This window comes from Ranitomeya variabilis, chromosome 2, assembly GCF_051348905.1.
Source record: "Ranitomeya variabilis isolate aRanVar5 chromosome 2, aRanVar5.hap1, whole genome shotgun sequence".
Classification (NCBI taxonomy): domain Eukaryota; kingdom Metazoa; phylum Chordata; class Amphibia; order Anura; family Dendrobatidae; genus Ranitomeya; species Ranitomeya variabilis.
The window spans coordinates 721,182,748-721,197,004 of NC_135233.1; the positions used below are offsets into that span (position 1 = coordinate 721,182,748).

The 14,257-nt window shown below is 42.1% G+C and overlaps 1 protein-coding gene across 1 annotated transcript; it reads left to right on the forward strand.

Annotated features, from left to right (window-relative positions):
* Nucleotides 1-5,651: 5,651 nt before the first annotated feature.
* On the forward strand, nt 5,652-13,705 carry LOC143803937 (nephrocan-like). The gene is made up of 3 exons (XM_077281693.1): nt 5,652-5,837; nt 10,177-11,078; nt 12,957-13,705. The coding sequence occupies exons 1-3, from the start codon at nt 5,652-5,654 to the stop codon at nt 13,405-13,407; spliced, it is 1,539 nt and encodes a 512-aa protein (XP_077137808.1). The 3' UTR covers nt 13,408-13,705.
* The last annotated feature ends 552 nt before the right edge of the window (nt 13,706-14,257 follow it).

Sequence of the window (14,257 nt, forward strand, 5' to 3'; positions counted from 1 at the left end):
GTGAGGCGGCAGAATGTTATTGCAGGCTGTAGGCTTTCCTGAAGATGAAGAGATGGGTTTTCAGGTTCCGTCTGAAGGATCCGAGGGTGGTGGATAATCGGACGTGTTGAGGCGTGGAGTTCCAGAGGATGGGGGATATTCGGGAGAAATCTTGGAGGCGGCTGTGTGAGGAACGAATAAGTGTGGAGGAGAGTAGGAGGTCTTGGGAGGATCGAAGATTACGTGAGGGAAGATAGTGGGAGATTAGTTCAGAGATATAGGGAGGGGACAGGTTATGGATGGCATTGTAGGTCAGTGTTAGTAGTTTGAACTGGATTCGTTTGGGAATTGGGAGCCAGTGGAGGGATTTGCAGAGGGGAGATGCAGGGGAGTAGCGAGGAGAGAGGTGGATTAGCCGGGCAGCAGAGTTGAGGACAGACTGGAGTGGTGCAAGAGAGTTAGCGGGGAGGCCACAGACGAGGGTGTTGCAGTAATCGAGGTGGGAGATGATGAGGGCATGCACAAGAGTTTTAGTAGATTGTGGGCTGAGGAAGGGATGGATTCTGGCAATATGTTTGATTTGGAGGCGACAGGAGCTGGCAAGAGTTTGGATGTGCAGCTTGAAGGACAGGGCAGAGTCGAGAGTTACCCCGAGGCAGCGGATTTCAGGTGCAGGAGAGAGCATGATGCCGTTTACCGTAATACATAGATAAGGTAGGGGGGGATACTTGAGATGGGGGAAAGATGATGAGTTTGGTTTTGTCTACATTGAGTTTTAGAAAGCGAGAGTTGAAGAAGGAGGATATATATATATATATATATATATATATATATATATATATATATATATATATATAGAAATGCATTTACTTTTTACTTAAAGGGGACATACACTTTCAGTAAAATGGACCCCAAACTGTGTAAAATGCATATAATTCCAAAGTCATCCAATACTCACCCACCCTTATTCCAACATCGGCTTCTGGCCTCTGCTGCATTCCTGATTTTGTTACTAGAGCAGTAATGTCACTTTAACAGTGACTTTAAACACCTCAGCAACTACAACTCTCCTTTCACAGTCGACTTTGTAGTATACCCCTCTCCCCACACTGACTGCCATGAGATAAAATCTCAAAGTGTTTGTAATAATACTCATCTCTGCTGTATACTAAACAGTAGCTTCAGAGATCAGGTCTGATTATCATTACTTCTCACAGGAAAAGGTATGTTCTCCTAACCCTCTATGGCAGGGTGCACAACTTGTGGCCTGGGTGCCATATGCGGCACGCAGTAGCATTCTTTACAGCCTGTAGTGCAGCGGGGTTGGTTCAGTGTGACAGGCAGTGACCTCAGGAAAAGTTCACAGAAAACGTGTTTTAATGTCCACACTCACACAGTGTACAGCATACGGCATCCTCCGGATCGCATCTGGGAAACGAAACAGTCTGTGGGAGTCCGGTTGCTGAGGGCAACGGCACCACTGTATCACACTGCAGGGTGCAAGGAGTTTGCTCTGCTGGCTCTGTGTTAACACACGGACTGAGCTTCTGCAGAGCCAACTGCTCCGCAAGTTGCAAACTCCAAAACGACACACGCAAACCCTTGCTGCAGGGTTTTTTTTTAACTGGAATCTGTGGCCATGGGCCACTTGCAAGACCCGGCCTGGAGGAAACGGACCGCACTGCTACCTTCCTGTAGTGTGTTTCAAAAATAAAAGCCCATAACGGGTTTTCCTGAACAATGTCTTGGCCAAAGAGCTTGACCAGGTCCATGCTTACTTTTATTTTGCTTTGTGACTCACAGGCGTCCTGCTGTGACCACAAGGTACTCCATCAGGTCTAATAGGACTCCATCCGTATCCTGGGGAATACACATCGACCCTCGCATATTATCCCCCTCCCTGCCTCACAAGCCACAAACCATATGAACAGAAATATGCCTGAATTACACGTTAGCTACAAGTATATGTGAGAACCTTCAGGTGGAAGATTAGAGGCAAGCACTTGAGGAATAGGTTGTAAAGAACTGAGAATGGTAATTTGTTGAATTTGCAGCATTAAGAAGTAACATTTACCATAATCAAAAGCTTTTTTTAATCAAAAATACCTTAACAGGCCAAGTTACATGTTAGCATAGGACCCCTTCATTGATATCACCTTCACAATTCTTGCATCCATTGAACTTGTGAGTTTTTGGATAGTTTCTGCTTGAATTTCTTTGTAGGATGTCAGAATAGCCTCCCAGAGCTGCTGTTTTGATGTGAACGGCCTCCCAACCTCATAGATCTTTTGCTTGAGGATACTCCAATGGTTCTCAATAGGGTTGAGATAAGAGAGGATGGTGGCCACACCATGAGCTTCTCTCCTCTCATGCCTATCGCAGCCAATGAGTCAGAGGTATTATTTGCAACATGAGATCCTTTTTGCTACGAATGGCTTGGTTCTTCTTTTTGTACCATGGATGAAATTCTATATTCTTCGTCAAGGCCATTTTCACACCTTCAGGGACCAGAATGCGGCCTACCAGCTCTGTCCCCATGATTCCGGCCCCAAACATGATCCTGCAACCTCCTTACTGACGTTGCAGCCTTGTGGAGACATGGTGGTCATCGACCATTTAATATGAAGTTAAAGTGCTTCTGATCAGGACAGGAGTTGCAGAAATCAGAAGCTGTGGTCTTTTGGCTCCTCCGTCGCAGTAAACCTGTGACAGCATCATTTGAATTTTGGAACACAAATTTGGTGAAAATAGATTGTGGGCACCATGTCGCATATGCAGGGCCCCTAAGAAGCCTAAACTGCAGAAACCCCCACAAGTGACCCCATTTTGGAAAATATACCCCTTGAGGATTTTATCCAAGGGTATAGCCAGCATTTTTAACTCACAGATATTACACAGAATTTTATAACATTTAGGCTGTGTGCACACGTTGCTGATTTTTCGCAGTTTTTCCCGATAAAAATGCTATAAAACCGCAAAAAAAAAGCACGCAATATGCATCCCATCATTTAGAATGAATTCCGCAATTTTTGTGCACATGATGCGTTTTTGTCCGTGAAAAAAACGCATCGCGGTAAAAAACGCAGCATGTTCATTAATTTTGCATTTTTTTTGCGGATTTCCCACTATAAAATGCATTGGGAAATGTCCGGAAAAAAACGCACCAAAAGCGCGGCAAAAACGCGTCAAAACCGCGGCAAAAATGCATGCAGATTTCTTGCAGAAAATTTCAGGCTTTTCTCAGGAATTTTCTGCAAGAAATCCTGACGTGTGCACATAGCCTAAGTCGTCATATTGAAAATTTTCAATTTTTTTCACTAAAATTTTGCTTTAGCCCCAAATATTTGAAGGAGGTAAGATGAAAAAATGGACCACACTGTTTGTTACCCACTTTCTTCTGAGCACGGCAATATCCCACATGTCAGAAAGTTCTATTTGGACACACAGCCATGCTCGGAAGAAAAGAAGCGACATTTGGTATTTGGAATGTAAATTTGGCTGGAATAGATTACAGACACCATGTCTCATTTGCAAGGTCTCTGAGGTACCAAAACAGCAGAAACCCCCACATTTGACCCCATTTTGGAATTCATCTAGGGATGTGTTAAGCTTGTTGAACTCGTAGGTGCTTTGCAGAACTTTGAAACGTGGACGTGAAAATGAAAATTACGTTTTTTCAGCTATAATTCTGTTTTTTCACAATGGATAATAAGAGAAAACGGACCCAATAATTTGTTACTCAGTTTCTCCTGAACGCAATGATACCCAATATGTGGTCAAAAATTGCTGTTTGGAAACATGGCAGGGCTCAGAAAGGCAAGAGCACTATTTGATTTTTGGAGTGTAAACTTGTCTGGAATAGATTGTGAATGCCATGTCGCATTTGCAGAGGCCGTGACATGCCAGCACAGCAGAAACCCCCCACAAGTGACCCTATTTTGGAAATTAGACCCCTCAAGGAATTAATTTATTGGTTTACTAAGCATTTTTAACTTACAGGTGAATCACAAAACTTTATATTTAGACGTGATAACTAAAAATTAATTTTTTTCCACAAAAATATTGATTTAGCACCAAATTTATAATTTACACAAGGGATAATAGGAGAAAATCTTTTATCAAACATGGTAGTACCCCATATGTGGTTGTACACTACTGATTGAGCAAAGGGCATAGATCAGATGGGAAGGAGCGCTTCTTGGCCTTTAGAATGCACATTCTGTTTGAATAGATTGAGGGTGCCATTATCCGAGCCCCTGAGGTGCCAGAACAGCAGAAGCCCCCACAATTGATCCCATATTGGAAACTTCACTGCTGAAGGAATTCATCTTGGGGTGTAGTAAGTATTTTGAACCTACAGGTGCCTCACAGAATTTTATAAAATAGGCACATGGAAATAAAATATTTTTTTGGTGAAAATGTTATTTTTTTACTTGCTGCAAATTTTCAGTTACACAAGGGTTAATAGATTAAACTGGATCCCACAATTTATTAGGCAATTTCTCCAGAATATGGTGATGCCCATATGTCATCAGAAACTACTGTTTGGCCACACGCCAAAGCTGAGAAGGAAAGAGCGCTATTTGGCATTCTGAGCAGAGATTTTGCTAAAATAGTTTGCTAGTGACATTTGCGGAGCTCTTGAGGTGCCATAGTAGTAGAAAAAATAAAAAAGTGACCCCATTGTAGAAATTACACCTCTCTTCATCTACAGCTGCAGTGACTATTTTGTAACATCCACATTTTTGAACCCTTGTTAACCATTTATATATCGCTGTTGCGATTGACAGCAGTATTTAAGGGGTTAATCAGCCTTGATCGGTAACAAAACCGGCCGGGGATGATACAGCAGGTTGTCCAATATCATGAATATCTGTCACCCCCGGGAATTGCGCCAGTGGGGGTGCCATTCACTTATTCCTCAGCACCGTTAAAAAGTGGCGCTGAGGAATAAGTCCCCTTAATGACCCCCATTAACAGGCGTATAGATGGTCACTAAGGGGTTAAAGATGTACTTTAGACAAATCACATATATTCCGCACCAAAAGAAATGCAGCTACATAACGCCGTAAAAATAAAGCAAAACCTGGGTTTTGAGTGCAGCATTTTTACTGCCAAGAGAGCAGGTTTTGGCTGCCGAAAAAATGCTTAAAAATCACTGTGTGTGAACATAGCCTAAGGCCACATTCACACGCTGAGTGTTTGGTCAGTATTTTACATCAGTATTTGTAAGCCAACACCAGGAGTGTCCTAAGACTTTCTAATCTAAGTCTACCTGTCTATTATATAAAAAATAGTTATTCTGCCCCTATGTGTGACAATAAATAAAGGATATTTTTAGTCTGGATATGCCCACATAAGTAAATCCAGGTTTATTCTCAAAACCACACATTATCTTTCCAAATAGCTAGGACTTGTCAAGTTTATGATCTATTTCTAAAGTCACTTAATTAACTCATTGATAAAGCTATCTGGTATATATAGGTTATCAGAAAACACACACAGTGTAGATAAGCACATTCCAGTACCCTGGTTACAGCAAACTGGTATTTACCCATAGGACCAGCTCCGGCCCAGGCACTATTGTTTCCTATCACCTGTAAATACACAGAACCACAATATATACCCCACATATACCATTTCTTGGGCCTATCGGTAGTACGCCAGGCACAATGATGATTACCACCGTGCTATGTCTTGTTCTCTGCGTCCACAGTTGTCTGCCCTCCTGCCCTCGACGCTGCAGCTGTGACTCCCCCAGGACCGTGCAGTGCTACAGAGTGCTGGCCATCCCCAGTAATATCCCTGCCACCATTGGGAAACTATACATCAGTCACAGCAAGATCAAGCACTTACAGGTAAGAAGGGCGTCAATAATTCTAAGGTCATTTCTTGTATGGCTTTATCCTTTTTGCTATGAGTGCCTTATTTACACATCAGTATTTTCGGTCAGTATTTCATCAGTATTTAAGCCAAAACCAGGCGCAGCTCCAAATTTCAGTAGAGATGTGATTCTATGTTAGGGTAGGTTCACACGACCATATAAAATATCAATTTTTTTTTTTTTTTAATCACTTGTCATTCGTATGCAATTTTTTTTTTTTTACAAGAGCAGTTATTAATTACTTGCATGTTAAAGAATTGCAATGTATCCATAAAAAAAGGACGCTATACTGTGGCTCCATGTAGTATCCAATTTTTTTTGTACACTCATAGACTTAAATGGGTGAGTTTCATCCAATTTATGGGAAAAACTAGCACATGCAATTTGTTTGGTTTTTTTTACATGCAGATTCGGTTAGTGAAAAAAAACGCTGATCAGCCCTGCTCTATTGAATAACATTGGTACAAGTGCTGTATGTTTTTTTGTTGTTTTTTTTTTTATAAACAATAAGGTGGTGTGAATGAGCCTATACAGTTTCTCTCCTTATTTCGCTTATAAATAGAGATGAGCAAAATTATTCGGGTCCCTGCTTATTCGGCAAGCTGTAGCGCTTACTGAATAAGCTGCAGAGGGAACCCGGATACATGGAACGTGCCGGCTGATCAGCTGTCCGGCGCCGCAGCTACACGTGTCGCGGCTGTGTGAAAGTCACGTCACAGGCATGGAGAGCCCAACAAATAAACTCGCCATGCATGTGTAATAACTGTCACACAGCGGCGACACATGCAGCTGCGGAGCCAAACAGCTGATCAGCCGGCACGTTCCATGTATCCAGGTTCCCTCTGCAGCTTATTCGGCAAGCGCTATAGCTTGCCGAATAAGCAGGGACCCGAGCAAATTCTCTCTTCTCTATTTATAAATACTGATGAAAGTGACCAAAAATCTGACATGTGACTAAAGCATTAGTTTGACAGCATCATAGACAAATATTTTGTTTCTGTCGTTTGTCTTTACCAAAAAGCAAAGCTATAGGACTATAAAAGAAAATAGGCACTTATCTAAATAATAGCTTTTTTATATGTGTATTAAACATCCACTATGCTCAAAGCTTATGGCCACTAGGCCGGGGTCACACGTGCGAGAAACTCGCAAGAGTCTCGCATCTCAATACCCGGCACTGCCGCCAGCACTCGGGACCGGAGCATGCGGCTGCATAGAAATACATGCAGCCACACGCTCCAGTCCCGAGTGCCGGTGGCAGTGCCGGGTATTGAGATGCAAGACTTGTGCGAGTTTCTCGCACGTGTGACCCCGGCCTTAAAGGAAGTCTGTCATGTCAAAAAATGCTGTTAACCTGCAGATATGGGGTTCATTTGCAGATTTGCAGGTTAATAGCATTCTAAAGCCATGTGGCCACTGCACTGAAAGCCCAATTAACGGGAGGAAATTAACTTTACTCCTCCTGGCATCCTCTGGCTTTCAGTTATAGAGGTGCAGCCGGCGTACCTTCAGTAACCTCTCAGTGCAAAGTGAGCAACAGCTGTAACCAAGATGTAGCACTGACTGACAGCCGGATCATCAGTGCAGAGTGAGCGACGGCTGTATCCATGACGTGGCACTGACTGACAGCCGGATCATCAAGGCAGAGTGAGCGACAGCTGTAACCATGACTTGGCACGGACTGACAGTCAGATCATCAGTGCAAAATGAGCGACAGCTGTAGCCATGACTTGGCACTGACTAACAGTCGGATCATCAGTGCGAAATGAGCGACAGCTGTAGCCACGATGTGGCACTGACTGACAGCCGGATCATCAGTGCAGAGTAAGCGACAGCTGTAACCACGACGTGGCACTGACTGACAGCCGGATCATCAGTGCAGAGTGAGCGACAGCTGTAACCACGATGTGGCACTGACTGAGGCCGGTGTCACACGTCCTGATATTTCCAGAACCAGTAAACATGGTACCGGATATATCCATGTCCGTGTGTGTACTATGTGCGGCACACATGTGGCAACCGTGTGCCGTCCGTGTGCCGCATTAGTACCACACGGATGGCCGCTGGGGAAGCAGCGCTACAGTAAGAGCTGTTCCCCTGCGTGTGGTGCTGATCACGGCTGTCATCCCTTCTCCCCTGTTTGGCCGGCGAACAGGGGAGAATGAATGAAAGAAAAAAAAACTACGTGGGGTCCCCCCTATATTTTTAAACCAGCCCGGCAAAACTCACAGGTGCAGGCTGCTATTCACAGGCTGCTATTCACAGGCTGGTAAGGGGCCATGGATATGGGTCCCCCAGCCTAAAAACAGCAGCCCGCAGCTGCCCAGAAAAGGCACATCTATTAGATGCACCAATTCTGGAGCTTTGCCAGGTTCTTCCCACTTTCCCTGTAGCAATGGCAAGTGGGGTAATGAGGGGTTAATGTCACCTTCCTATTGTAAGGTGACATTAAGCCGGCTTAGTAAAGGAGAGGCGTCAATAAGACACCTCTCCATTACTAATCCTATAGTTGGTAAAGGGTTAATATATATAATATAAATATTAAAATAAGCTCTGGAGGCAGATTCTCATGCAGATCAGTGTCCAGCTAGTTATCCTGTACAGCTCATTTACATATAAGAACAACAACCAAAGCATTGAAACCAATATTGAAAAAACTGATGTTCACCAGTGTATGCAAAGAAAGACAATAACTTTCTATATGTACATTACATTAACCCCTTCACGACATGCGCCGTACTAGTACTGCGCATGTCGTGTTTCCCCCTTTGATGTATGCTCCGGCGCTGACCCCACATCAAAGTCGCGACATGTCAGCTGTTTTGAACAGCTGCCATGTGCGCGCAATAGTGGCAGGTGGAATCGCGATCCACCTGCCGCTATCAACTAGCTAAATGCTGCTGTCAAACTCTGACAGCGGCATTTAACTACCGCTTCCAGCCATCGGGCCGGAAATGCGCGCATCGCCGACCCCCGTCACATGATCGGGGGTCAGCGATGCGTCGGCATAACAACCAGAGGTCTCCTTGAGACCTCTATGGTTGTTGATGCCGGATTGCTATGAGCGTCACCCTGTGGTCGGCGCTCATAGCAATGCAGGAATTCAGCTACATAGGAGCGATCTGAGCATCGCTTCTATGTAGCAGAGCCGATCAGGCTATGCCAGCTTCTAGCCTCCCATGGAGGCTATTGAAGCATGGCAAAAGTAAAGAAAAAATGTTTTAAAAAATTAAAAAAATATAAAAGTTTAAATCACTCCTCTTCAAAATAAAATGATTAAAAAAATCAAACATGCACATATTTGGTATCGCTGAGTTCAGAATTGCCGATCTATCAATAAAAAAAGGATTAACCTGATAGCTAAACAGTGTAGCAAGAAAAAAATTCTAAACGCCAGAATTACGTTTTTTTGGTCGCCGCAACATTGCATTAAAATGCAATAACGGGCAATCAAAAGAACTTATCTGCACAAAAGTAGTATCATTAAAAACGTCAGCTTGGCACGCAAAAAAATAAGCCCTCACCCGACCCGAGATCCCTAAAAATGAAAACGATACGGGTATCAGAAACTTGCGCAATTTTTTTTTTTTCTAGCAAAGTTTGGAATTTTGTTTCACCACTTAGATAAAAAAACCTAGACATGTTTGGTGTCTATGAACTTTTAATGGTGAAGTATGTCGCGGCATAGCTGTGTTGGTGCACAAAATAGGTCTAACCAACGGCGGACACCGCGTTAGATACGCTTCCCCACGTCTGCATTTGGGTACGCCCATCTTATTTATTGTGACCTCCCCACCAGGCTACATATACTAGGGAAAAACGAAAACGCAAAAACGAAAAAGGGTTGCGTCTTGAAAATTACATTTTTAATTTTCTGTTGTCTCCCATGAGCAAAATGTAGACACATGTGACTTGCATCACTTGCATCAAAATGATTCAACCTCCATTGCAAATGAGATTTAGTAACACATTTTTAAAAAAAACTTTTTGCTGTTTGCAATAAACTAACCAAACATATACAATATAAATAACTTAACACAATTAACAGAACAAGTGGTTTGTTTAAATGGAACATGTCAGTAGGATGAACCCTCCTAAGTCATCTATATGGACATCAGTTTTGTCAATGTTGGTTTTAATGCTTTGGTTGTTGTCGCAGGTTGACCATGTGTTCAGCCATATACTAATATCTAAACTGCCACATGTTACTAAGCCCCATTAAGTCATCATAAGGTCCGCTCATGTCTCATGTGACATAATTAACAAGGGTGACAGTACAGTACCACCTTTTGATATAACATATGTTCTTACAGTTTTCAGACTTCCGTGAGATGCAAGGCTTGCAGGAATTGGTGCTATTTTCAAGTGGGATAGAAACAATTGAAAACGATACATTCAGAGCACTGAACAACCTGAAGGTGTTGGAAGTATGGAACAATAAGCTCACCAGTATTCCAAGATCCTTTCCCTCAAAGCTGGAAGCCCTAAAATTGGGTGATAATTTGATTCAGTCACTTAATCACCAAGACTTTGAAGGTTTAACCAGGCTCAGGGTCCTGGAAATCCAGAACAATTTGCTCAGTACATTAACATTTGAGGTCTTTTCTGCCCTTAGTAACTTACAGACCCTTATTCTGGAAGGGAATAGTATACACTCTGTAGCTGGAGTGGCCAGATTACCCAATCTCAAATACCTGAATATGGAGAAAAATAAACTGATGTTTTTCTATGACAACTTCTTCACACATTTCCCAAGCTTACAATATCTCAGGTTAGCTGGAAACCAGTTTGTTAGAGTTCCACCACAACTGCCTAAATCCCTACTATCCTTGAGGTTAGAGAGAAATCATATAAAAACCATGCGTGCCAGAGATTTGAGACAGCTAGAAAATCTATTTGATCTTAATCTTTCTGGAAATCAGTTGTTATCAGCGGATGGACTACAAGTTATTAACAATCTGACAACTTTAGATCTTTCCAAGAACCAACTCTCAACGCTCCCTCACAAACTACCAACAAAGTTACAGAGACTTGACTACAGCAATAATCGGATTTCAAGAATAACGGTGCACGATATGAAAGGCCTGGCCAGCCTGAAACATCTATTCCTGGATAATAATGGCATGATTGTGTTTGAAGACAAGGCTCTTCAGTGGTGTGGCCACTTGTCCAACCTAGCTATGGAGCAAAATCTTCTAACTTCTATTCCTATGGGGTAAGTGCTTACTAAATAATGAGAAAATGGCCAAGTGTCATATTGTGAAATTTTAATGAGGTTTTTCTTTTTTATAGCAAAATCAGAAATGCCATAAGGGAAATAGAATCTGCAAGCTTGGGCCACCAAATTATCCAGAACTGGGTTCTAGAATTAATCTACAGGCTTGTTCAGATCTATCTTTTTGCTATATCAGGAATATATATTTTGCAAATTGAAGCTGTGACTTAGGTGACTATATGAACAAGGAACAGGAACTGATTCTCATGTAAATATTTTTTAAAAATGAAAAAATGTCAATTACACTTTCCTATACAGTAAAAAAAGGTATGTTAGCCCTTTCCATCGTATGTCAAAATGAAACAGTTTTGGCATATGCTAAAGGAATGGATGCGAACACCAAGATACAGCCCTCAGAAGAGTTGAGGATCTTCCCCAATTGGCCAGAAAAGCTAGAGGTACAGCAACAAAAGTCATATTTACACCACGTAAAAATGGATGCTTTTTTTCTTAAACTTTATTGAGCTTAATTTTCTTTTTTATGATTTTAAGTCTTACTAAGAGACTTGAAACTGTGATCACTTAATTGCTTACATAATCCTTTGGAATACCAGGTATTCCAAAGCATTACTGCCTGCCAGAGTATTACTGACTGACAATCTGTAAGGCCATACCGATTAGGCATCCTGTTCTTGGCATTGATGACTACTCCTGCCTATCCAATAGTTAAAAAAAAATTAGGCCCACAATTCATCAAAGTGTATATGCCAGAAAATTGGTGTAAAACAAATTGATAAGTTGCTAAATTTTTGCACAAAATGAAGTTGTGCAAAAATGTTGCAACATTTGGCACTTTCACTCCAGTTTTGAGCAGATCTTCCAAAATAGGTAGAGACTGGGAGGAGGCAGGGAGTTGCTACACCCACTTGTCACATTCTTCAAAACTGACAGCATTCCTTACACCAGAAACATTTTTGGCGAGGCGCACGCCACTGATAAGATGCATCAAAATCATTAAGTTGTATGCGTATCTTAATAAATGTGGCACATCTTATTGCTGCACGCCTCTTCATTAAGAATTCTGTATGAAACCCTGGCCTTAATAAATTGAGTCCATTGTTCTTAAACTGTCCTTCCCCCACGTAGGAGACAACTAAAATATTACACTAAATGTATTCCAACTTCTTCAAGAAGACAGGCACCCTTCCAATTCTACAAACTGACTTAACTAATTCAACCTTCTTTAATTACTCATCCAACACTTTATGCTCCTCGTGCATCACCCAATGTTCAAATCCTAACCTACAAAACCTTGTCCAAATGTGCTCCTTCCTACATACAGCCATCCTTCATGCAACCTCTGCTTCATCAATGATCCTGACTCTTCTATTATTATCTCCACCTGACAAAATTAGAGCTTATTAATTTCTTATAACTATTTATTTGCTATGTAATCTGACAGCAGCATGAGATAAGGACAGAAACCCTTATTCCAAGACATATAACTTATTTTAATGGATGCAGAAGTTATAATAGAATCACAGCCTTCTCTACTGCAGTTCTAGCAGAGCTGAGAAGTTGAGTTGTGTATAACCTCACCCACACTACAACTTTCTGTGTACACTGTATACTAATAGAGATCAGCTGATCAGTGCTGGCGGTGCGGATGGACTAGGAGGCACAAGACAGCTTGTCCAATCACTTGCTAATGAAACACTCATTGTATTGAAATAGCATAACACAGCCCAGTAAGTGACACATCACTGTAATCAGGGTTTCTGCTCCTACATTATGGTGCTCTCAGATTACATAGCGAAAACCTGGTGAAAGCTTCCCTTTAACGGTAAATTAACTATATTGTTTCTTTACAACTTTTAGACTTCCAGTTACTCTTACAAGGTTAGACCTCAAAGGAAATAAGATTGATCAAGTTGGAGTCCATGATGTAAAACATTTAAAGCACCTTCAAGTTCTGAACCTTAGAAACAATAAGCTCGCTTCCATAGATGATGGCGTTTTAGAATCCCTGCCTCGCTTGAGACACCTCTACTTAGACGGAAACCCCTGGAACTGCACCTGTAGTCTTCTTAAGGTCAGAAGACTACTCATTGATAAAGGAACTGACATCAAGGAAGGACAGTGTGCCGAGCCACCATACTGCCGTGGGGAGGGATGGATGTCCTCTAATACAATGCTAAGAGGGTGTGAAACCTCCTATAATTCTGAGAAAAGCAGAGAAAGTAAGAAACAACTGAAGGCTTCAGAGATATCATATGGGAAACCTCACATGGAGGAAGATGAGGAATATGATTATGATACAGAATACTGATGTCAATTGATATTAGGAGTGGAAATCTAGAACTTTCAGAAACTGCGGCAAATATTGTAAAGTAACAAAATAAACTATCCTCACCTTTTCTCCCCCAGTGATCCAGCGCTGACACTGTGGTGGTCCTTGTTCACAAGCAGTAAGCATGGGAGCACTTCAGTAGTCATGTGATGTATTACAGAAATCATTGTTTTATTATAAGAGCCATGATGTCAGTAGTAGGGCACATGACTGCTTTCAAGCCTCCGAAAAGTGGCCAGTGCAGAAAATTAATGACCACAATGACCTATTGAGCATAAGTGTGACATCGGAAAGAAGAGATGCTGACAGTTTATTTTGTTAGTTTTTACTATGTGCAGCTGTTTAATAAAGAGAACCATTTTCATCATGCGGCAATTATGCAGTATCGAGATCAAGAAGTGTTTAATAATAACGAGATAAATTTAAAACATTTTATTTCAATAAGATATTAAAAAGTCATAGAAGATAAACAGTAATATTAAAAAGGTGCCTCAAAACACAAAGGGAGGACAGCTATAGCAGTATACACCAATATATAAGTGAGTATACACCCTATCTATAGTTTAGACAGGTCTCCTAATTAGGTAAGTGTGCAACTATTGGAGCGCCCCCACGTTAAGGGCAATGGAGTACTCGGTACCGGGTCTGTCTCTCGGTTCTGGGGATGTCACGGTGGCCCGACCCGGTCCGTGGCCCTTCTGAGGGACGTCCAATTAAAGGTGAAGTATGTCTGGTGTTCGTGACGCCACCTGTGGTATTCGGTCAGGGTGACCGACGCTGCTTAGGGGTCCGCTGGGGTGATGGAATGGCAGCTACATGGTATACCTTC